Source organism: Porites lutea, chromosome 4 (genome assembly GCF_958299795.1).
Source record: "Porites lutea chromosome 4, jaPorLute2.1, whole genome shotgun sequence".
Taxonomy (NCBI): Eukaryota; Metazoa; Cnidaria; class Anthozoa; order Scleractinia; family Poritidae; genus Porites; species Porites lutea.
This window is the reverse complement of record NC_133204.1, coordinates 44,812,396-44,838,171: the sequence shown is the minus strand read 5'-3', so window position 1 is coordinate 44,838,171 and position 25,776 is coordinate 44,812,396. Positions and strand designations below refer to the sequence as shown.

Below are 25,776 nucleotides of genomic sequence, written 5' to 3'. Positions count from 1 at the left end.
CCGCTACCACGGCTCTGGCCTGATTAAAATAAATGGGAACAAGACAAGCTTAAAATTGGAAAATCTCGTGATTTCATTGATGTTTCTTTTTGAATGTTGACTGTTACTTTGTACTCTCCTTTGTGTAATGATGCCAAACCCTACAGTAGAATCAAAGACATGAATCTACTTGTTCAAAGTTAATAGAGCGTGAACTTCTCTACTAACTCTGTCCTCAGTTTGACGCGATCATTTTCAGTTTTGAAATTGAAATCATAACATGACAGCTTACACGAGCCCTTACTTCGATTGCTTAAAGCTCACCCGAATTTAAAATATCTAAACAATGGCGGCCTGGTTTGTGTGCCACGTGACCTTTCCCTGCTGCCAGTACTTCTAGCCAAGCATTTCCATCGCAGAGTTGCAAGGTTTTCTGGATAGTACTGTAACGAACAGTGCCAGCGATACTCAGCGTACAGTTCTCATCAGTGTCTTTGAACTTGATTACACCTCTCGGGGATTTTCCTGGTAAACCGCTTTCTCCTTTCTGTCCCTGACAAACAAATATTAAAATAAGGGACCGGTCATTATTTATCACCTGGGGGGGGGGGGGGGGGGGGGGGTCGGAGGATTTTGGGGGGGATCACTTGATTTTTAGGAGGACAGAGGGGGGGATCAGTCGTAACTGAGAGCCCAAAAGGGGGGGATTACTGAAAATTTTGGAAGGATTCAGAGGGGGGACCACTCAAATCTGCTTGAACAATGCCAGTTTGAAAGCATACAACATAAATGTGCCCATTCTGCTGGGAGATGATAGCATTTGCGATCTCAATTTGTTCTAACACAACTTTATTTAAAAAACGGAAGTCTGTCACATTGGCGAATGTGTGCATTTCAATTTATATCGAGAAAGCTATGTTTTAACGCTTTTATATTTTTCCTTTTATAACGTGATCATGACTTAGCTAATATTCATCTTTAAACATGACAGGTGAATTCTAAATTGTGAACTATATAAACTTCTGATAACTGAAACATTGTAAAAAGCGTGTTTGTTTGTTTTTTCTGAGTTAAATACGTACCGAAATGCTTCAGAAAACAGTAAGGCCGAAATACCCGGTGCGGCATATCTTAGTAAAATAGAGAGTTTTATTGAGGACCACTACGTCCGAGGAGAGCTCTTTTTTGAATTTTGTCGGGATGCCTGCAATAAGCAAAGCGATGCAAGCTCCACACTCTGTTCCTGGTGTACCAACAACAGATGGGTGGGATTAGTAACAGAAAGAATCCCTCAGCCTGTGCCAGACAAGCAAAATCCCGGGCACTTTATGGGTGTGTACGAAACGCCGACAACAGGTCGTGCTCCAGACGATTATCAACCGAGGAAATGTCTGAAGGACTTGTACGAACAAAACGCCATCTCTGCGGGCAATCCAAATACCATCGCTGCTTTCTGTGCAACCTATAGTGTCGAGGAAAAGCATGTCATTGAATACCTAGGCCATCTAAATGATATCAACATCAGGAAGGATACTAGAACAAGAGAGGCTAAGGAGAAAAAAAGGTTAGAAGAGGAACTAACATACAAGGACTACCAGTGGGGCATACTTATTGAGAATGGTAAAGTTGAAAAGCTGAAGGTGAGACAGCTCGACCTGTACCTTAAGGAATATGGCCTGACCACTGTTGGTATAAAGCTGGACAAGATAAAGGCAATTCGCTACCATTACTATCGACAGAGAAGTCCAGGGAACGGGAATGAGTTGTCCAGCAGTGAGGAAGAGAGTGAAGAATCAGATACGGAGTTAGATGATGACGAGGATAGCGAAGATGATCTTGTCATTGCTGATGATCTCGATGAACAGTCAACTGTTCGTATGCCAGTTTTAACTTTTGTACCAGATGACCAAATAGCTGAAGTTACTGTACAAGCAAACACTGGATAAAAAAAAAGGAAAACAAAAAGAAAAGAAACAAAAAAACGAACAAAAAAAAATTATGAAAATGTGAGCAAAGCTACAAAGGCTGATCTATTACACTATTATAACAGATGAAAATAAAAAAGGAGACAGGAAAGGTGGCCGATCCTAGCCCTTCCAGATGGCCGAATTGTCGCTAAATATGACCTGCTGATAGGGACTTGGCGGACTGCTATTTGGCACTCTAAAAAAAGTAACTTTGCAGTTTCAAGCACTGATTGCAGTTTCAAGCACTTTGCAGTTTTAAGCAAGATTGCTTGTATGTCAACTGAATTCAGATGTCTGGATCCAGACTCGAAAAAGACACGGATCAAGAGACATTTTTAAAAAAAGACTGCGCGATAACGGCTTTATTATGCTGTAAGTACATCATAGTTAGAAATACTACCTGTATATGAACGTTTAAAACACTAAATATACACGTCGAAAGGTGAATATGGGTACAAAGACATGGGGGGGGGGGGGATCACGAAAGTTATATATAGTTATGAGGGGGGATCACTTCAATAAAATAACATTTAAAGGGGGGATCGGCTAAATTTCATCGTGTTTAGCCCAAAATCCTCCGACCCCCCCCCCCCCCCCCCCCCAGGCGATAAATAATGACCGGTCCCTAAGGAACAATTACCACTTTTGAAACAGTTAGTTTCCAGCATATTATATGGTACAGTATGTTGCCCAGTATCCGGACGGTACCAGTATCCGGACGCTTAAAACAAAAACTCAATTTTTGAGGCGCCCTTTTCAGCTATCGGTAAACAAAGTATTTCGAATGAAAGCTGAACATTTCAGCTTTAAGATGAAGGTTTTGGCGAGTTGGAAGCTTGCGAAACAGTCGCAGAAGACGCCGTTCTGTTCAGGTGAATAAACATTTCATGGCTAATATTTACCCTGTTTACTGCGCAGTAAAATTAGTGCTGCTCAGAAAAGGGTAGGTAATATGTGATATTTGCAAAGAAACGGTTTTATATTTAAAGGTTCTCAGAAAGTTTATTAATTCTTCTTGAAATTCGATTTTTTTTGGAATAACAGAGCCCAGAAACATTCACTAAGTATTGATGTCAGGTGCCCAGTATCCGGACAGTTTTTTCTTTGCTTTACAGAATCAATGAGTTAGCTGTGTACATTATCCGAATAATATTTATTTCATATCTATAACTATAATTAAAGCCTAGGAAATATGATATAGTCGTAAAATGTAATTCTACTCAACTCCGTACGGAAATCTTCTTCACTTATTCGGAGGCGACTTGATTTCGTGTGCGCCGCTTGTTTCGCGTGACTGCATTTTCTATATAAAACCGAAAGCGTCGGAGTTGAACCTGGAATTCTCATACTTTCCCCAGTTGTGACTGCTAGAATGGGGTTGCAACGGTCTGAAAAATGTCACAAAGGGATTGAGAGATGTGAAAGAAGGAGGAATTAGTGCTTGAAAAGCGGGCTTATTGTAGGGTCTGTAGGAACTGAGCATGAAGAAATCAACACATGACTGAAGGTCAGTCTAAATAGGAGAGTGACCTTTGACCGCCGCATTGAGGTCCCTTCCCCAAGCTTTTTTAAAAATAAAAGATGAAGAAAAAAGTCGTTTGCAGATTGGCTAATTGAGCTAGCAAACCGCAGCTTCGGCATGTCCACGGATGCCTTCCTTAAATCAGTGAAAAAGCTCCTAGACAAGGAAGTAAGTATTATGCCATTGAACAACCGCTCGCGTTCCCACCATACCCCAATCATTTGGTATGTTTCATTTCACAATGCTAGGTTATATTTTTGGAATCGATTACCAGACTACTTTGCAAGTGCAAGAGAAGCTTATAAGTCGCTTGCCTGTCGAAATTTATGTACAATTACGTTGTTATTGTTGTGTCCGGATACTGGGCTAGCTGTCCGGATACTGGGCAACATAGGAGCTCTGCAATAATATTAATTTCGCGATGGAAACAAAGGCAAAAAAGTTAAACTGTATTTTGTCATATTAAGGACTAAATAGATTTTCTCTGGGCCAAATTTCAGAGCACTTGCGTCTAACAAAGGAAAGTTATTGCAATGTTAAACTGAAGTGTCCGGATACTGGGCAACATACTGTACGGTTTCCCTCAGTTCCGGTTTTTGTTTTAGCGTTCTTTGGTATATTTAAGTTTATCGTTTTTAAAAGGCTAGCATTAACACATTAGCTGACCTATTCAAGGTCGTGAATCGGTGGGTAGTCTACAATGGAGAGAATACAATGTTAACAATAAACTTTTGACAAAAAAAATCAACTACGCCTTAAAGCAATGAATGTTTCGCACTATAACCTGTAGAAGATGGTTCAGCACATCTAGTATAATTTGGGTCATTTGGAATCATTAAGGGCGGGATCTTCCCACAATAGTGGAATTCCTGCAGCCCTTTTCAAACAAGGGATTTGGACGACGTGCTCGCCACTGTAATGGAAAAGTCCTGGAAACGAGGTTGAAGTTTAGTAATAAGGGATTGGGTGGGAACTGGGTCACAGTTCAGGGCTGTAAATTGACCGAGAATGCCTAGGAAAACGCGGTACAGAGAGTAGGCAAGGCACTAACCACAAAATACTCAGTAGTGTAACATGAAAACGTCAATCACTTTTCAGCTAGAACATTTAAGTTGTGAGCATCAAAACAACAATTCTCACTAACCTTTTCTCCGTTTTTCCCGGCGTTCCCAGTGTTCCCTTGACTCCCCTTTTCTCCCTGGATAACAAAAGATTTATGAATAATATCAATAATTTTCAAAAATGTTCATTGTTCTTGAGTATTGTGGGTTATTTTGTAGATTTATTACTTACTATCCAAGAGAGAAACTAAAGCCGAGAAACAATCATTTTTGTTGGTATTCTAAAGATCAAGGGCGGTTACTAGGGATTCGTCTTTTTCAATGATACCTTTTTCTGCGGCTATTAGCCCTATCGTGTCCACCTTCCCATTAAGTTGAAAGTTTTCAATGGACACGAAATTTGGGGATATTATAGTACACTGATCAAATTGCAGCACTGAAATTGTTTAAAGAAAATCTATTGACGAATTTTGGTTTAATCGCTGTTTTCGTGAAAGTAGCCTTTGAAATTACAAAAAGAGCTCAGCATTGCGTTTTACCCTGATTTACATGTGTGCGTGTTTTTCGAAATCGCGCAAGTCTACTTGCGTTTAGCCGGTTGTAGAGTGTATGAGGGTCATTAACAAGACGAATGAGTGATAAAAATGTTTCGGAAACATCCAAAGAGTAAGAAATTTGTCTGCATTAAGTACAGTGTTCAGTTCATGCATAATTTCTGCCCTTTTTGTACAAATTCTCGAAATTCGTCTTATAGATTTTTGTGAAACTTCGCACAACAGAAGACAAGCACCCAGAGTATTGGTAGCGTCAAGCATTTCTAAAAAAAATGCCGATAAGGGCCGCAATTCCATTTAGAGTTAAAACTACTTGTGACGTCATTGTCACGCGATATTTATTCCGATCGCGTAAAAATAATATCATAATAAGGTTTATTCTATGTGTAATACATGTGTTAAAATGGCTTTACAATAAAGATAAATTTGTTTAAGCCTGAGTAATTCATAGATGGAAGGTGTACCTACAAAAATACTGGGTCGAGCCACCTTAAGGTCCCTACAGTGCAACTCAAAATCTCCAGGCCAGACACTGAGTAATTACCATTTTCCACAAAAAAGTATTAGGGTGATTTTTTATATAAATTCCTTTTGTTTTTGTTACCAAAATGGTGTTTTACTCAGTTAAAGAGAATTGAAAGAAGCCACCCTCTTACAAGCCGCCCAGCTCAAACATGCTTGACAACTATTGAAATAATATAAGCCCTCGGATGGCTTTGCAGAGATCGGGCTAGAATTTGTACTATGGTAATGGAATAAGGGTATTCTTAAAAGTACGTATCCTTCGTCCTGCCGAACTCCTATGGCTTACTAATAAGTCTCAAAAAATAATTCTTCTTTTTTGAACCTTCGCTCCTTGAATCCCGTCGCGTCCATCTCGACCATCTCTTCCTGAAAGTTATGAAATTAAAGTTCATAAACAACAAGGACAACAAAAACCAACAAAAAGGCATAGTCTTTGTCTTCCATATTTCTAGTTAATACTAATTTTTAACCTGTCTGCTGACACTAAAGAACTTTTGTTGTAATTAAAACATTCCTTTGTTTTTCTTACCGCTAACACCATCTCTACCATCTCTACCTAATAAATAAAAAAATAAAGAAAAGAGGTGAAAAAAATCGGTACATCAAACATTGGGAGGACAAGACTGAAAACAAAAAAATGGAGAAAGAAAGCAAGAAAGGAGAGTAACCGGGAGAGAGAGAGGAGAAAGAAAAAAGGATGGCGGCGAGCTCGAGGTGAAAGGACGTGTCTTACGTCTACCGATCCCGTAAACCGACCTACTTCTCCACTCAGACAGTTTTCAGACAGTTCTCTTGGCTCTTTAACCGGTAAACTGCGAGTGGTTTATCTTTCAAGCTCCTTCACTGTCAGAACTTCCAAAATGAGGTATCTGTGCAAATATCTATTTTTTCCTGAATTGGTTACGTATCAACTTAATCTCTAACTGAATACTAAGTGGGATCTGAAATGCGTAATATCTACATCCATATTGACCCGAAATGACCCCATCCGCAGCCAATGAAGGATTGAAAATTTTCAAATTTATTTTAAAAAAAGACATCACGTAGCGACCTTACCGCTGCAACAAGAGCATTTTCCTGCGGTGTCCTGTCCGCAAATGTTTTGCGGCGTTGCACTGGATACCTTAGTATTAAATGCAGATCATTAAAACTTTGTTTTTTATAGTATGTTCTAAAGTTGAGAAAAATATTGTTAACATAAAACTGAAAAACACGAGTGAAGCAAACGGAAGGTAAAACACCGCGATTTGGGGGGATGGGGAGGGGAGAAACTCAACTCAAATGGCAAAGGGGCAAGGCGGTCCAGCTAGTCATTCACGTGGCTCAAAACTTCCATACTGGAGAACAAGACACGTAGACAAAATAATTGAGGAGCTAAAGGCTTGTTGGGAATTGTGCGCCAATAGTGTGCGTACATATATCGCAGTTTTTGTTTTATTATATGTCAAGTTGATGGCAACGTTGATTGCTAAATAATTAGCTCATGATCTCCGATAAGTTCAAGGAATAGTCACCAAGTGAACTTTGATAACTGATAAGATATTTGAGTTTCTTAATTGATATCGTGGAAATAATACTAAATGTCAATCACTTAATAATAATATAGGTTAAGTTTCTTGTGTATTGTGTGGAGTCGAGGGGAGAATATCACGCTATCAAAAACCAACTTGTTGTGCCGAACACTCTGTGTGAGTTGCGAAAACTGTGACTTTGGGATTCGTTACTGTGAATAAAGCTACATCAAATGAATTGTCGTGGAATTCTATGAATACGGGGGCGATTCCCGACAAAGTGGCACCTTCGATGGGAACAGATAAACTGCAGGGAATTAAAATACAGTAAAACTACTTCAGTCTTAAAGCATGGAAGAGGCAATGTCAACTTTGGACGCGAAGCTCGATCAACTCCAGTACGCTTGCGGAAAAACGAAGGAAATAATACAAAGCGGGAGACGCGATAGAATTGAAAGGTAAGTGAATGCGTTGAAGGAGTTGTCGCGTGAGATCGACAACTTAAGAAGAACAATCGAAGGGAAGACGTTTGCCGCGAAAGAAGACGTTCAAGAAATAGGGAAATAGAATGATGAAGTCGAAGCAAGAATAAGTGAAGCGGACGATGACGTTTTACGCCTGGGAAAATGGATCGAAGAACTAAAGTGGGAAGATAGCCAAAAGTTCCGACAACAAGAGCTGGAATATGAGCGGACGCTCTTCGAAACTCGGTTGAAATTCCGAAGTGAGTTGAATTTAGCAAAATTCCAAGATCACTAAGAGGGTATAGCGGAGAGCTCTAGCGAAAATTCAGCGACTAGATTAGAAGCAAAGTTGCCGAAGCTAGTTATAACTACGGTAAATTCAATGGCACGTTTCAAGACTGGCCACGATTTTTGGGGCAGTTCAGTGAAGTGATTGACAAGTCGAGCAAAGCTAGCGTGACCAAGTTTTCTTATTTGCAAAGGAGTTATTAGCTCCAAAGGTGAGAACATCTATAGAAGCTTTGCCTTTGTCACCTGATATTCCAGGCGTAGACGTAAAAAGGATTCATGAGTTCAGTGAGCGATTATCATATTGCGGGCAGTCTTTGGAGACAATGGGGAAATTAAATCAAGTGAACCGAAACGTATCAATGACACTGGATAAATTGCCGAGTATTAGAGGCGATCTTGTTCGCACCGATCACTCGTGGGAAAGCTGGGATTTCTTGAAATTATGTGGAGCCCTTCACTTGTGGACAAGAAGAAACCCGCTTGATTCGTCTGAGAAGAGAAATTATGTCTCTCGCCGGCGGGAAACATCTAACAAACTATTCAATGCCCAACAAAAGGAGCCAAAACAGCGTGGGTGTGTCTATTGTGATGATACATCGCATGTTCCCTCGGAATGTCCAAAGATAGCAACAGTAGATGAAAGGAGGCGATTTCTGGCACAACACCGCCTCTGTGCACGTGGCGGTCATCAAGCCCCAAATTGCTACAGCAGATCTTCGTGCCGTACATGCAAACGCCGACATCATACTTCTATTTGTCACCGAACGGGGCCACAGCAAGAATTTACCACCTCAGAAAAGGGAGATGGCATTTTTCCAGTCGTGAATTTGAAAGTGAATAGTATCGAGTGTCGTGCATTAAACGACACCGGAGCGGGAAGCTCCTACGTTTCTGCGAAATTGATTGGCCTTCTGAAGATTAAACCTGTAAATGTGGAAGTCAAGCAAGTGGACATGTTGATGGGAACTTCAATGGCACGCCTTTAAACATATGAAACCTCTGTTACATCAGTTTGTGGGAATTTCAAAATGGACGTAGGCTTAATCAAGGTGGAAAAGGGAGAACTTTTGATCATAGACAATCCTAACTATGAAGCAGTGATTGCAAAGTACCCACATTTAAAGGGAGTGAAAGTGCGTGACCGAGACACCAAACCTCAGTTGCCGGTTTATGTGATGCTAGGGGCCGGAGAATACGCAAGGATCAAAACAGGGAGACGAACACACGTGGGAAGAGAAGGGTGGGAACTAGAGTGGTTCGTGAAGTCCCCTTGACAGGAGTTTGATCGGAAAGCGATGATGCTAACTCAGACTTCCCAACTGGAATATGAGGAACTCTGCCGAATGGACGTACTAGGGCTAGCCGATCAGCGGGCCGTGTATGGCGAGTTTAAAGAACAGTTAGTCAGGTCTGGTGAGGGCTGGTACGAAACTGGCTTACCCTGGAAAGGGAGATCGTTCAAACTTGCCCAACAATGCGAACGAAAGTCTGCAGCGACTACATACACTTACACGCAAATTAGACCAATCAGGACAGAGGGAAGAATATGACAGCATTATCTCAGAGCAGAAGGTGCAGGGCGTAGTCGAGATCGCCGAACGACCCGCCCAGGGGGTTGAGTTTTATATTCCTCATAAACCAGTGGTGAGAGAGAATGCCGAGTCCACGAAAATGCGGATTGTTTATTACGCATCTGCTCGAGCGAAACCATCCTAACCGTCCCTCAGTGATTGTCTCAACGCTGGGCCACCGTTGTAAAACAAACTCTGGGATGCTCTTGTGCGTCAGCGGTCTTATCCCATAGCTGTAGCTGGAGATTTAAAGAAGGCATTCTTACAAGTGCGTATCACAGGCAGGGACCCGCTCAGATTTCACTGGAAGAGGGATGACCTTTCTGAGCTAGACGTACTGAGACTTACTAGTCGAGAGCACTATTTGGTCTGACGTCTTCGCCCTTCCTGCTTAGGGGAGTTATTGAATGTCACCTTGAGACATGGGAAGCAAAAATGCCAGAACTTGTTCCTGAGCTTCGAAGAAACCTGTATGTAGATGATCTTCTGTCTGGCGGAGCAACAGTACAAGTTAAGAAGCACAGTTCCGAAAGGAAAATGCCATTGAAATATTTGAAGACGCACGGTTTACCCTACACAAGTGGCATTTGAATGTCCCACAGCTGGAGGGAAACATTGAGAGTAACGATGGTGAAACGACGTTCGCCAAACAGCTCCTCAAACCACCAGAGGGAAGCCGAGCAAGCCTGTTGGGATTGGAGTGGGACAAGGATAAAGATGAATTAAGCGTTAAGTTTCCAACCGAAGAGACTGAGTTGACAAAAAGAGGAGTTCTACGCAAGCTGGCGAAAGTTTATGATCCGTTGGGTCTGGTCTCTCCTGTAACCCTCGAGGGAAAGCTGATATTTAGAGATGTGTGTGATGAGAATTAACCCTGGGATGCTAAGCTGAAGGAAGCACTCGCACAGAGATGGAAGAAGTGGGAGCAGTCTCTGCCTTTGCGACAGTTGGTGCCTAGGTCAACAGCGAGCTATCAGGAACCCTTGCAAAACATCGAGCTACACGCCTTTGGCGATGGGAGTAAACAAGGTGTGGGGGCCGCAGTTCGTGCAGTCGTAAGATAACAGTCGGGGACAACTCAACGCCTGGTAGCTGCTAAAGCAAGACTAGCTAAAGGACGGCTTTCAATACCTCGGCTGGAACTGGTTGCTGCCCACATGGGGGCAAACTTGATTACCAGCGTAAAAAATGCCTTGGAGAGTCCGCCAGTCTCAAAAACTACGTCTGGCTAGACAGTACGGTGGCACTGTACTGGAATTCAGGAAGAGGGGAGTATAAGCAGTTCGTTCAAAACAGAGTGACGAAGATAAAAGAGCATGAAAACATCGTTTGGCGGCATGCAAGATCTGACGAAAATCCAGCTGACTTGGTTAGCCGTGGGGCCGGGGGACCCGGTGAATCTAACCTCTGGTTGTGTGGACCCAAATGGTTGTCGAAAGAAGAGGAATGGCCACCCGATCCCGTGACGTCAGCATCGCCAGCCACAGAAGTAGAAGCCAAAACAATTCGTGAAGTATTAAAGGTGGCACAAACCAAATCTGCAAGTGACGACCTCGAGAAGCTGTTAGAGAAACACGAATTGTGGCGCGCGCTGCGCGTGGGCGCGTGGATCGTGAGGTTTGTGAAGAACGCGCGAGTCCATCAAGAGAAGCGAGTTAAGGGCCCCCTTACTACTGAAGAGATTGAGAGTCAAAGAATGTTTTGGATCCGACGTGATCAGCGACAGGCAGGATCAACACGGAACTATGAGAGAGACAGGTTACATTTGAATGTCCAAACCAATCAAGATGGGGTGCTAGAATGCAGAGGAAGAATTCAAGGAAGTTATCCCATATACCTAGATGACGCAACTGTCTATACTCGCAAGCTGCCAGAGCGATCACACTCGGATACACTACACGGTGAAGTGACGCTGACTATGGCTAAGGTTCGCGAACGCCACTGGGTACTACGTCTCAGAAAACTTACAAAGCAAGTAATCAAGTCCTGCGCGGGTTGCAAGCGGTTTCAAGCGATTGCACTCAGCAACCCACCCCCCGGACCACTACCACTGGATCGTACTCAAGGGAGCACTCCTTTCGAAGTCATAGGAGTCGATTTCGCGGGCCCACTTAAGTACCGCATCAGGTCCAAGACGGAGGGGAAAGCGTACATCGCCTTGTACTCGTGCAGCCTGACGAGAGCCGTTTACCTAGATGTGACGCAGAGTCTAGAGACAAGCGAATTCATACGCAGCCTGAAACGATTTATAGCACGCCGTGGACGTCCTGTGAAGATTTACTACGACAACGGAAAGACCTTTGTTGGTTCCGACAAATGGCTGAGGCAAATCATGCGCAATGAGCAAGTGCAAACCTCCATCAAAACATCAGGTGGCAGTTTAATTTAAGTCGGGGCCAGTTCGAGCGCCTTATCGCAAGATATCTGCAAAGGTGTAAACAAGCCCTGTGGTCCAGGTGGTCAAGGGAGTATCTGCGAGGGCTGAGAAAGCGTCACAAGGTGAAACACAGTGAGAAATCCACACCTTTGACCTAGGGAGAGGTGGTGATTATTAAGGACGACGACCGAAACCGTGCCAAGTGGAAACTCGGGATCGTTGAGGAACTAATTATAATTGCTGGAAATGACGGGATCGTAAGGATAGCCAAGCTGCGAGCCGGGAAGACAACTTTAGTCTAGAGAGGGCGATCCAGCAGGCCTCGCCGAGATGCTGCAGTTGCTGCAAGCTTTAGGATCAAGTACATTGCGTTAGAAACGGACTAGACAGGCTTTAAAACAAATTCTAGAATTTCAAAGACCACTGAGCTGTCACGCTGAGAACATTGATTGAGAAAACTTGTAGGATGTTGAAATCATTTAGTATCGCACAATTCTAGTGGTTCTTTTCTTTGAAAACAAGCAGGGGAGGTTGTTGGGAATTTGCGCCAATAGTGTGCGTACAGCAGGGACCGCGAAGGTGGAGGGGCTGGTAGGGCTATAGCCCTACCACTTTTTTCCTGAGGTTTATTTTCTAGGGCTCCAGTTGACATGGAAAAAAAATTCCAGTAAAATTGTTGGACGTTGCCCTAAAAGGTGGACGGTTAGAGCCAGTTGTTTTCGACGAATTCTTGAGAACTATGCGGTTCTTATGGAAGAGTGGGATGTTTGCTTGTCCGAAAGCTTCCGAACAATTACAACCCGATGTGCGTGCAAGGATAATAGGATGTGGGGCCTAAATAAAACGATTTGACTTTTTCTTTGGTTTGCATCTTGGATAGCGGCTTTATTCGCACACCGATAATCTAACTAAGGATCTTTAGGGTACTAAGGTGGCTGCTATCAGTGGACAACGCCTTGCAAATCTAATAAAGAAGACGCTCACAAAAATGCCCAGTGATTAGAGCTTCGACCATTTCTATGGTAATGTTTCCCTCAAGAGTGAAGGCCAGCTTGGTAAACCAACGCTTCCAAGAAAGCGATGCACCAATCTACCCCCAAACTGCCAACGATCACTTTAGAAGGGTCTATTATGAGGCTATTGATCTTATCGTCAGTGCTATCTGTCAGGAAAGCTTCAGATCCTACGTCCAGATGGAGACCCTCTTGGTTAAAGCTGCTAATGGTGACGACTATGAGGCAGATTTCAAGTTTCTTGAAGCATCATCATACAGCGAAGATGTTGATACTGTTGCTACGTGGGCATGCCACTGAGTATTTTGGAAGTTGTTAAAGAGAAGATATCATGTTTTGACAAAATCCTGTTGGCGGTGTTAAAGTTTCCAGAACCAGAAAAGAAGCTAATTCAGGAGCCCAAACTATCTGTAAGCTGCCTGCTGTAAATCCTGGAACCAGCGCTGCTGGCGAGCGTTCATTCTCAGCTGCACGGCGAAGACGTGGCTTCCATCCAGGATGGGTGACCTAGCAGTGTTGAATGGTCACAAGCGGAGAACAGACAGTGTCTCCATAGCTGACGTCACAAAGGACTTTGTTTCTCCAAGACAGGATAAAGGGGCTAGCCCCTGTATCCTCTCTTGGTTTCACGCAATGAGAATGGCAAGAGACGCTTCGGCACTTCGGACAACTTCAACACAAGTAAAACAACAAAAAGTAGCAACCTTAGAGAGGTTTATCTAACATATTGGCTATATTGGATAGTATAACACGTGTGTGAGGTGGTAAATAAGATGGCGCGCAAATACAAGATAAATGGCAAAACCGACGTGAATGTTTCTTTGTATTGGCCAGATTTTTTAGCCCTACCATCACTCTAAAATGGTCACCGCGGTCCCTGATCTACATATATCGTAGTATATTTTTATCCTTGCTTTGTTATATGTCAAGTTGATGGCAACGTTGATTGCTAAATAATTAGCTCATGATCTCCGATATAGTTCAAGGAACAGTGACGAAGTAAACTTTGATAACTGATAAGATATTTGGGTTTCCTAATTGATATCGTGGAAATAATACTAAATTTCAATCAGTAAATAATAATATAGGTTATGTTTCCTGTGTATTGTGTGGAGTCGAGGGGAGAATATCACGCTATCAAAAACCAACTTCAAGTGTTGTCACTAAAATATCTGCGAGTGAGTGAGTAGCAAAAACTGTGACTTTGGGATTCGTTACTGTGAATAAAGCTACATCAAGTGAATTGTCGTGGATTTCTATGAATACGGGGGCGATTCCCGACAGGCTATCAAGCTAAGGAAGGGGTGGTCATGAACGAACGGTTCATGTAGTGGTCACGTACATTTGCGAAATACCGGAAACACGCAGAACAAATTTGAATGACTATGTAAAAATGGCATGGGTCGCACTTGGGAAAAGTTTTCATCTTTGCCGGCTAAAAAACCACGAATATTCGAAACCGAAACCGGAAAAGAAAACTTTTAGTCCAACCGAGGAGGGTGGCATTAGTGGGAGTTAATAGTTTTTTCTTTGACACATTGAGAACTTAAGAACGCCAGATACCAGAAAACATTTTTCTCTTCTTCGTCCGAACCTTTTTCGAAGGATCTTTTTCCTCCATTCCCAGTTTCAGGAGGATGGGACAGATAAAGAAGACAAAGTGCTTGGATGCGAATAGTGCATTTGGCTCGGAGAATAACAAGCCTGTGAAGTGCTTGCATGTGTAGAGGGGAACTGGTTCGCCTTTAATAGAGAACTAGTTCCCGTAAAAACCTTAAAATAGCGAAGGTTTATAGGCGTGTGAAGTCCTCGCCTGTAGAGAGTTTTCGAAAAAAATTTGAAATGGCGAAGGATGGCCGAGTAGAAGCCTCTTCGCGAAGGTTTGAAAATTCGGCCCCGTTTATTTTTTAAATTGATAGTGTTTCAAATGGATCACGTTCATGACAAGCGGTGACAGTTACCGCTGTGATTCCTATTGTTTAGCTCGAGTTTTCCAACATCTGCCTGCCCCACCCAAGCACTACGGCGTCTTTGATGTTTTTGCCGACTTTCAAAGTTTTTTCTAACTTGAAAACTTGGGTCGCACTTAGCAATGTCCACCGATGACAGATTTCTACCGCAAGGTAAACAAATTCTCCCAAAAATTTGCCAAGTGCGACCCATGTCTTCCTCGGTATAACGAACGATTTTCTTTACCCCAGTAATAGCACAATGTATGAAAAAAGACCTCGATATAACGAAACCTCGTTATAGCGAACAAATTTTGCCAGTTCCTTGGCCCTTCGTCATATCGAGGTTCCACTGTAACTACAAAGTGGTTTTACGTATTTTGCAAATACCGTGATCACCACATAAAAAATCTTTGTCAAAGTATTTTCTCATTGTTCTGAAAACGAATACTAAAGTCGTCTACATCTACATCATTGGTGGCCCGATTAGATCACCGTCGATCCAAAGCAGACTAGCAGGATTTTCCTTGCCTGCTTGAACATGTCCTTCGAAGAGAAAACTTCTGATTTTCTAAATCATGAACACAAGCAATGTGATCGAACGCTTCCTTTTTTGTAACTCAACTCACCTTCTTCTTATTAGCCAGTGGATCAGGTTTCTTAGAAAAAGCAAAAGACCCCAGAATGCCAAGGAGCAGAATTACAGTTAACTGCAAACGGTGCATTTTGAAAAACTTGCTCGAGCCCTACGTATAAACCGTTTGTTTCACCCTACCTAAGTGACTCCCAGCTTTTTGGCCTGCCCTTTGATATAAATCTGGTCAAGTGTCGTCACAAAAGCATGATAAGTAGGGTTAATGACATTAATGGCATCACAGCGCGATTAGTAGGCGTGTTGATCAGTCCACTTGACAGTAAAAATACTCAGTATTAGGCTCTCTTAAATGTAGCCTCCTATGCAGGCGTCTTTAGGGGAGCTCGTCTTTCATCCCTCCCCACAAATGAAAAACGACCTCCCCCCAAAAAACCTGTGTGGGAGGCTAGCTTAAATGGGGTTAAGTATCAACATGTGAAAAACAGTTGTCGTCCATAGAAAGGCTTGAAAGAAAATCTTGAGTAAATCCAGCCTTTGACAATGAGCAACGCTTTTGATGTTCGCTCTCTAAAATGGCCTATACGGGGAGGCTCCGCCCAAAAGGGGTACCTTTTTCAGGCCTCAGGTATATTAAGGGTAGGGAAGTCTCTCAAAGGGCTAACAGACTCAATTTATGGATGTGAAAGAGACAAGAAAACTTTTTGCTTTAGTAATTTATTCGTGTTAAAAAGTCAGTGAATTTATGACATTTAAAATGGATTCAATGTTGAAAAGGCTACGGTATGTGAAAAGGGTACATTTGTCATAAATAGCCAATAGAGGGTATCCGAAAGGGGTTCCTTTTCTGTCAAGAAGGCTGGTATGGCCAGCCATACCAGCCGGGTATGTCGAGTGAAAAACAATACATGTTGTTCTGAATCAGCTTTGCAGTAGCCTTTGGACTTCTCGGTTTTGGTTTTAAAGCAAATTAATAATTAATTACAAGAGCCGTCCTGTTGCGTAAACTCACTAATTATTTCACAAAATATGCAGAGTTAGTGATTGTGTCAGTGTGTTTGTTGTTCACTCTATTCTCATCAATCCCTCCCTTCAAGAGCCATATTATGGCTCTTGTTAATTATAATTAATAACTAAATTGATAAATTCACAGGATTCTTCCGTATATTCACCTTTGTCGAAATTTGTCTCATTATGTAATGATTTACGTACTAATTTGTTATCAAATCATGCTGATGACACTTGATCGATTGTGGTAATCATCGCATTGCATTATCATTGTTACAAATTGTAACTTTATGTTAAAGCTTTTGCAATACTGTAACTACATAATTATAGTCATGCAAATAAAGCTTATGTTGTCGTTGTTGGTTTTATATAACTGAAAGGGATGAAGGGTTGGACCTTGGGGAGGAGCCTCCCCGTATAAAACGTTGTTGAGTAGCCTCCCCCACCTTCTCAGGGTTGGAGCCCTGTTGACAGTCAGTGGCGAAATGGGAGATAAATCATTTAAAACACGTACACAATCAAATTATGTTTTTGACTCACACAATGAAAAGGAAATCGATCACGAATCCGGTTTTGGGCCTCATCGACGACAGGAAGATAAAAAGTAATTTTTGACGTCATGCCGTCCTTGTGCGTGATAGCTCCTCAAATCTTTTAGTCACAAATAAAACCGAGGGGCTCTGGGGATGAGAGTGAACTCATCTGTGTGTGTGCCTCCACCGCGGTCAAAGGACTCAGGCGTTATAAATGGTGGGATTTCATTAATTAATTAATAAACTAGGGGTACCTTCCGGAAAGTGCCAACGAGGCGAATTCGTTTATCTTTTGTGGAATGTGCCTATCCAGATCTCCGCGATTTGTTACATAATTTTAGAGGTTTATAACGGATTCCGCTATAAAAAAGGATGGCACTCAACTTAAGAAAAAAAACTTGGTACATCATCTAGGCTTTCAATTCTAGTAAAAAATAACAACATGGCTTGAAGCTTTGTTGGTAAATTGGAGCAAGTTCGCACTCATATTTTATGGAAATTCAAAACTGCAATTGTTAGAAAGTAGAATATAGTTCAAATGAGGCCTTTGACTGCTAAAATTAAAAATTAAAATTTAATTCAGAGCTTTCGCCGATCAACGGCATCATCAGGGATAAGAAAAATATTCCGCATGGTAATATACATATGAAAAAATTGGTCTAAGCAAAATGTGTAAAAAGCGCAAGAATGGAATTTTTGGCGTTCTTGCCTTATCATGATATTCCAGTTTTATCTGCGCATGAAAAGAGTTGTCGTTAGACAAAATAAGGAGAAAAGATAACACCACAAAATCGCCTAAAGCATTTTATTACATGAGTCGATACAAAACGCTAGTTTTCTATCATCAAATCAACTGATCTTAGATAACTTTAACTTAAAACCTTAACTGTAAGGCGTTTTTAAAAAAGCTCAATTATTATATCTAGCCAGGAGACAGTGACTTGGACGTATGAGAAATAAAGGCTCCTAGTCATAGGCTCCTGATCTAGCTACGCAGTAATTTTCAAGGAGTTATAATAACTCCTCTAGTGGGGCTCATTTAACTCCTTACAGTGGAGTTATTTTAACTCCAAAAAAGAGTTTAAAGAACTCTTTTTCAGGAGTAAAAGTGACCCCAGATATTGAGGAGTTGAAATAACCCCAAAAAGGGAGTTATCCTGTACCTAAAATTTTTGCTCTACTTTCAGAGTTAAATTAACTCCGAAAAGAGTAAAAACAACCTATGTAAGGAGTAAAAGTAACCTCATTTCGGAGTTATTTTAACTCCAGGCTGGGAGTAAAAAGAACTCTTTTTCAGGAGTAAAAATGACCCCAAATTCGGAGTTAAATTAGGAGTTAAAATAACCCCCAAAAGGGGTTATGCTGTACCTAAAAGGTTTACTCCATTTTTGGAGTTATAATAACTCCCTAAAAATTACGGTGTAGTTTTTTGATAACGTTACCGCCAAATTGCAAATAGACCTCTTCCGCCAAGCATATTTTTTTTCAAAGTAGTCAACTAAGAGTGTAGCCATTGCTTTTTTTCTCTTCAAAAAGTCAGTTTCTTTCTCCTCGATCTTTCTATTTTTCCTTTCCTTTTCCTTTGCTAGCGTGATTTTCGAGCTTATCGCGTGGTGCAAAAAGCCTTCTTTCCGACCCTTTTTCACTCAATCGGCTGCAAATTTCGCTAGGTTCGTTTTCAAAAAATCGGCTAGATATATACTGTTAATTTTACCCTTTGTGATTCATTCTACTTTTATATCGCCCTTAGAAAAAAACGTTTTCCTCTTGCGCACCGCTTCTCTTGCATTCGGCTCGAAGGCTGCTTTCCTAGCGGACCATGACCCAGATTGGCTTGTTCAGATAACAGTAGCCCGCGATACACTTGGTGCCCCGCGCCCTGCTGTCATCGGAGGAGATGTAGTTGTTTGAGCCGTCAGCACTATTCCACATGTCAAGCCACTTGTCCGTGCCCCCATGATCTTCTGAAATCCCATTATTTGAATAGTAGTGCCAGCCAGATATGGTAGCAAAACCCACGGCGGGATTTCTGTTTTGATCTGCTGGACTGTACTTGTAAAATCCATTCACGTTTTTTCTCAAATTCATAGTTTTTCCCATCAAATACTTGTCGAATTCTTCCTTGTCATTGTTTGGTGCGCCTGCCTTCCTGTTGTAAATAACCCGGATGGTGTTGACGTCAGCAAAGCGGAACATGACCTCTTCCCAGTCCCCCATACTTGGATGGATATGACTCGCGGCGTCTGCGTTCTTAGTTTTGGCGGCCACTGGTGAGAAAGGAGATTTAATGAAAACGAAGCTTGGGGAGACCTTTGTTGCAACTAGGGTCCAGCCTCCACTTTGAGTGTCCATGTCGCAAAAAGCTTGGAACGAGTCATCTGTTGAACCACCGTTTGGATCGATCCAGTAAAGCCCGCTACCACGGCTCTGACCTGATTAAAATAAATGGGAACAAGAAAAGCTTAAAATTGGAAAATCTCGTTGTTTGTCATCCTGAATTTTTTCTTCCCTTAAAAATTAAAGAGACTTAGACTTTTATGAGCAGAAATTTCAAGAGACAGAGAAATTTTACGTAAGAAAAGTGAAATGTCTTGTTAGAGCCACTGAGAGGAAAATGTCAGTTTGGCGGATGGAAACAAGTGACGATCGTTTGTCTACGGGTGTATGTTTCTTTTTTAATGTTGACGTGTTACTTTGCACTGTCCTTTGTGTGATGATGCCAAACCCTACAATGGAATCAAAGAGATGAATCTACTTGTTCAAAGTTAATAGAGCGTGAACTTCTCTACTAACTATGTCCTCTAGTTTGACGCGATCATTTTCAGTTTTGAAATTGTAATCAGAACATGACAGCTTACACGAGCCCTTACTTCGATCTAAAGCTCACCCGAATTTAAAATATCTAAACAATGGCGGCCTGGTTTTTGTGCCACGTGACCTTTCCCTGCTGCTAGTACTTCCAGCCAAGCATTTCCATCGCAGAGTTGCAAGGTTTTCTGGATAGTACTGTAACGAACAGTGCCAGCGATACTCGGCGTACAGTTCTTATCAGTGTCTTCGAACTTGATTACACCTCTCGGGGATTTTCCTGGTAAACCGCTTTTTCCTTTCTGTCCCTGACAAGCAAATATTAAAATAAGGAATAATCAACACTTTTGAAACATTTAATTTCCAGGAAAAAATATGGTAAGGTTTCCCTCAGTTCCGGCTTTTGCTTTATCGTTCTTTGCTTTATTTCAAGATTATCATTTTGAAAAAAGCTAGCATCAACACATTAGCTGACCTATTCAAGATCGTGAATAGGTGGGTAGTCTACAATGGAGAGAAAACCCTGTTAACAACAAACTTTTGACGAAAAAAAATAACAACTACACCTTAAAGCAAATAAATGTTTCGCACTATAACCTTTAGGCGATGGTTCAGCACATTCAGTATAATTTGGGTATACTAGCAGGAATCATTACGCTGAACTTCCCACAATAGTGGAATTCTTGCAGCCCTTTTCAAACAAGGGATTGGGGCTGGACCTGTTCGCCACTGTAATGGAAAAGTCCTGGAACGAGGCTGAAGTTCAGTTATACGGGATTGGGTGGGGTCTGGGTCACAGATTCTTGGGATCAAGGGGACAATTGCCTCGTCCCTAGGTCTCATTACTCCGCACAGCCAATTCGTTTTGGTCACGTGGTCTGAGCGAAGAAGTGAGTTTCCCCCAAGTTCGCCTCGGATACGTCACTGAAGTGAATTAACCGAAAAGGCCTGGGAAAACACCTTACAGGGACTAGGTAAGGTACTTACCACAAAAAACTTAGTAGTATAACATGAAACGTCAATTTCTTGTTAGATAGAACTTTTAAGTTATGACTGGCATCGAAACAACAATTCTCACTAACCTTTTCTCCGTTTTTCCCGGCGTTTCCAGTGTTCCCTTGACTCCCCTTTTCTCCCTGGATAACAAAAGTTTTATGAATAATATCAATAATTTTTTAAAATCTTCGTTGTTCTTGGATATTGTGGGTTATTTTGTAGATTTATTACTTACAATCTAAGAGAGAAACCAAAGCCGAAAAACAATCATTTTTGTTGGTATTCTAAAGATAAAGGGCGATTACTAAGGATTCGACTTTTTTAAACATACTTTTTTCTTCAGCCATTAGCTCTATCGTGTCTACCTTTCCATTTATATGATGAAAAATGCATTAAATGAAATTATTGATCAAAGTAGGGTGCAATTTGTATAATGTCACTCCATATCTCCGGACCAGAAACAGAGTCATCACCATTTCACAAAAAAGGTATGGGGGTGACTTTTTGTATAAATTCCTCTTGCTTTTGTTACCAAAATGGTGTTTTCACTCAGTTAAAGAACAAATGGAAGAAGCCACCCTCTTCCTAGCCGCCACCACCTCCTCAAACGTTTTTGAAAAAAAAAAAAAAAAAAGATTAAAATAATGTAAGCCCTCCGAGGTCTTTGCAGAGAATTCATACTATAGTAAGGGATTAAGGGTTATTCTTGAAAGTACGTAACCTTCGTCCTGCCGAACTCCTATGGCTTACTAATAAGTCTCAAAACATAATTCTTCTTTTTTCAAACCTTTGCTCCTTGAATCCCGTCTCGTCCATCTCGACCATCTCTTCCTGAAAGTTATGATATTAAAGTTCATAAACAACAAGGACAATAAAAAAAGGCATAGTCTTTGTTTTCCATGCTTCTAGTTAACACTAATTTCATAACCTTTATGCCGACACTGAAGAACTTTTGTTGAAATTAAAAAATTCCTTTGTTTTTCTTACCGTTAACGCCATCTCTACCATCTCTACCTAATAAAGAAAAAAAAAAGAGAAAGAAAAGAGATGAAAAAAATCCTTACATGACACCTTAGGAGGACAAGACTAAAAAAAAAAAGAATAGAGAAAGAAAGCAAGAAAGGAGAGTAACAGGAGAGAGAAAGGGAAATAGAAAAAACACGATGGTCAGAAAAATGTGTTTTTCCTCCCACATAGGCCACAGAGACGTAAAGAATTTTCCAAATGGCATGAAACTTGGCAGAATTGTTGCTTGAGAGATTCTACATTTTTTGGTGGCAGTTTGACAGTCTTGCTGGACATTGTGACGTCACAAATAATTTCCAAATTTGGCGCCAAAATTTAGAATTAAGAAAATCGTCAGAAAAACCAAATAGAGGTGTTCTGTGATCAGAGTGATGCTTTCCAGTGAAAACCCCGTTAAAATCCATTAAAACGGGGCAAAGTTACAAGCTTTTTTGTGAATGACAATAAAAGAAGGAATTTAAAGAATTTAATTGTTTTATTACCTTATATGGTAAAACTTTAGGGAGGTTTACAGTTCAAGACAATAAATGGAAGTGAAAAGAAAAATAGTGGATAACACACTAGAGAAAATTTGTAGTTTTTTGAATTTGGGACTCTATAGGTATTTTCACTTGTGACGTCATCAACACGTATATATGACGTCAACATGGTTTGAAATGACGTAACATGCAACCTGACACCCCATGTCCCAAATTTAAAAAACTACAAATTTGCTTTTTTGCATGGTTCGCTTAGTTCCCTTACTGCTTCGTTTAATAAGCTGGAGTTTAAATACCCCTAAAGTTTGACCATATATGGTTAATTCCATACATTTGGCGGGAAATTTGAATTTCTTTAACTAGCTCTAACTTTGCAACAATTTAACTGATTTAAGTGGGGTTTTCACCAGAGAGCTCCGTTTTTTTTTATAGATTTTATTTATAAAGTTATTTAAGTCAAATAATTAATTCCAAATTTTAGCGCCATGTTTCAACGTCACTTATGACGTCACGCTGTCAATCAAAAGTATAAAACTATCATCAATACATGCGGACTTTCTTTTACTATGTTCCTGCCAAGTTTCGTCTCATTCGGAATATTTCAAAATCATCTATGTGTCTCTAATGAGCCATGTGGGAGGAAAAACACCCATTTCTGACCATCGTGAAAAGATGGCGGCGAGCTCGAGGTGAGCGGACGTGTTTTACACGTTTTTACGTCTAGTGATCCCGTAAACCGACCTACTTCTCCACTCAGACAGTTTTCAGACAGTCCTTTTGGCTCTTTAAGCGGGAAATTGCGAGAGGTTTATCTTTCAAGCTCCATTAGATAAGCTTTTCACTGTTTATCTTTTTTGTTATCCATGCAATGATAACTTTAGGGAAAAAGGAAAATCTATGAAAGGAGTTTAGCACTGTCCGTTCTTTTATCCTAAGATCTTCAGACATGTACAAACAACAGACAAGTGTCCATAAACAAAACTAAAGCGAAAGAGAAAAAAAACTTAATGGTAATGCGATGCACGAGTCTAAACCTCTTATACCCTTGACTCCATTGCGTACTTTTCAATAAAGGATTAATTACGGTATTTTAAGGGATCAGTTTTCCATTATCTTTAGGTTGCACGGAACATTCCCGAGGCATTTCTTATGAGGCCAGAGGGGCTTGTTTGGTTTTTTCTTTTCGCAAATCTATTTCGATCCTTTCCTCGTGCTTTCTCTCTTTTCTTTTCCTTTCTTTTCTAAATCTAGTTTTGTTGCCCACTTTTTGGCTTTTCGCAAGAAAATTCGGCTGGCTAACTTTCCAGGAAAGGAGGAAATTTTATCAGGAAAGAGTAGTAGGTGCAGGGAAAAATTGGCAGTGGATTTTTTCACTAAAATGTTTGTTAGGATTGGTCAGAATTTTCCAACATAAGGTGGCTGTGAAAATCTATTCTTCCTGAATTCGTTACGTATCAACTTAATCTCTTAAACTGAAAACTAAGTGGGATCAGAAATGCGTTCTCTCTTGCCCGAAATGACACCAAAAAAGACATCACGTAGCGACCTTACCGCTGCAACAAGAGCATTTTCCTGCCGTGTCCTGTCCACAAATGTTTTGCGGCGTTGCGCTGGATACCTTAGAATTAAATACAGATCATTAAAACTTTGTTTTTTATAGTATGTTCTAAAGTTGAGACACTCAACTCAAATGGCAAAGGGGCAAGGCGGTCCAGCTAGTCATTCACGTGGTACAAAACTGCCATACTGGAGAACAAGACACGTAGACAAAAGAATTGAGAGGGAGCTAAAGGCTATCAGGCCAAAGGAAGGGGTGGTCATGAAGTTCAAATTCCAATTCGATCTGGAACACACGGACACGTCTCAACGAGTTCTTATGAACTCCTTAGTGATCCGTGGGTAAACAAATTACAATTTACAATTTACAATTTTTGATCACGTACATTTGCGTAATACCGTAATAAAATTATAACTACAAATTGGTTTTACGTATTTTGCAAATACTGTGATCACCACAAAAAAAATCCCTGCCAACGTATTTTCTCATTGTTCTGAAAAAGAATACTAAAGTCATCTACAACTACAGTATTGGTTGCCCGATTAGATCACCGTCGATCCAAAGTAGACCAGCAGGATTTTTGTTGCCTGCTTGAACATGTACTTCGAAGAGAAAACTTGTGATTTTCTAAATCATGAACGCAAGCAATGTGATCGAATGCTTCCCTTGTTTATAACTCAACTCACCTTCTTCTTACTAGCCAATGGATCAGGTTTCTTAGAGAAAGCAAAAGACCCCAGAATGCCAAGGAGCAGAATCACAGTTAAACGGTGCATTTTGAAAAACTTGCTCGAGCCCTGCGTATCAACCGTTTGTTTCACCCTACCTGAGTGACTGCCAGCTTTTTGGCCTGCCTTTTTTTACAAATCTGGTCAAGTGACGTCACAAAAGCATGATAAGTAGGGTTAATGACCTTAATGACGTCACAGCAAGATTAGTAGGCGTGTTGATCAGTCCACTTGACAGCAAAAATACTATTAGGCTCGCTTAAATGGGGTTAAGTATTCAAACATGTCAAAAACAGTTGTCGTCTATAGAAAGGCTTGAAAGAATCCTGCCTTTGCCAACAACCAACACTTTTGATGTTGGAGACCCGGGGGCTGCTCTCTAAATTGGCCTATACGGGAATGGGGGCTCCGCCCGAAATTAAGGGGTACCTTTTTCAGGCCTTAGCTATAGATATATGAAAGGGTAGGGATTTCGTTAGTTGAAGTTTATGAAAGCCAGTGGGAAAGTCTGTCTAAAGGACCAAAAAGGGCTAACAGACTTATTTTATGGATGTGAAAGAGATCAGACAAGAAAACTTTCTGCTTTAGTGATTTATTCATATTAAAAAGTCAGTGAATTCACGACAGTTAAAAGGGATTCTGACAATGTTCAAAAGGCTAGGTATGTGAAAAGGGTACCATTTGTCATAAACAGCAAATATAACTGGTATAAGAAAGGGGTACCTTTTCTTTCAAAAATGGTCTATATAACTGAAAGGGATGAAGGGTTGGACCTCAGGGAGGAGCCCCCCCGTATAAAACGTTGTCGAGTAGCCTCCCCCTCCCGGGGTTGGAACCGACTGTTGACAGTCAGTGGCGAAATGGGTAATGGGAGATAAATCATTCAAAACACGTGCACACTCAAATTCGAGTTTTAACTCACACAATGAAAAGGAAATCAATCACTAATCGTTTTGGGCCTCGTCGACGACAGGAAGATAAAAACTAATTTTTTACGTCATACCGTCCTTGTGCGTGATAGCTCCCCAAGCCAGTTTAGTCACAAATAAAGCCGAGGGGCTCTGGGGATGAGACTGAGCTGTTATAATTGGAGGATTTCATAAATTAAATTAATAAGTCAATTTCTTAATGTAACTACCTTTTCATTTTTCTCAAAATATCGAGCTTCTTTTGTTGAAAACGCGCCACGCTTCGCGCCTGAATAAAATCATGCCGGAAACCACCGACAAAATTAAATCACCAGCTTCGGCATTTGAAAGAAATA

General features: G+C 41.0%; 2 protein-coding genes across 8 annotated transcripts in view; one reads left to right on the top strand and one right to left on the bottom strand.

Annotated features, from left to right (window-relative positions):
* LOC140933751 (uncharacterized) overlaps positions 1-24,595 on the bottom strand; it is a 25,758-nt gene extending 1,163 nt beyond the window's left edge. The window contains exons 1-7 of one of the 7 annotated variants that reach the window (XM_073383380.1): positions 24,471-24,595; positions 23,778-23,844; positions 21,709-21,735; positions 21,509-21,552; positions 20,808-20,861; positions 304-532; positions 1-19 (exon numbers count right to left, since the gene is read on the bottom strand). The exon at positions 1-19 is cut by the window's left edge and continues 1,163 nt beyond it. In XM_073383380.1, coding sequence (XP_073239481.1) covers positions 1-19; positions 304-532; positions 20,808-20,861; positions 21,509-21,552; positions 21,709-21,735; positions 23,778-23,844; positions 24,471-24,560 — 530 coding nt within the window. In that variant the 5' untranslated portion in view covers positions 24,561-24,595. Of the gene's footprint in view, positions 20-303; positions 533-4,612; positions 4,667-18,448; positions 19,350-19,804; positions 20,034-20,807; positions 20,862-21,508; positions 21,553-21,708; positions 21,736-23,777; positions 23,845-24,470 lie in introns of those variants that run through there. The other 6 variants (XM_073383381.1, XM_073383383.1, XM_073383379.1 and 3 more) reach the window with 6 other exon arrangements.
* Positions 1-25,776, top strand: part of LOC140933757 (glycerol-3-phosphate acyltransferase 3-like) — a 157,208-nt gene that overhangs the window by 61,614 nt on the left and 69,818 nt on the right. The gene's annotated exons all lie outside the window — the stretch shown is intronic.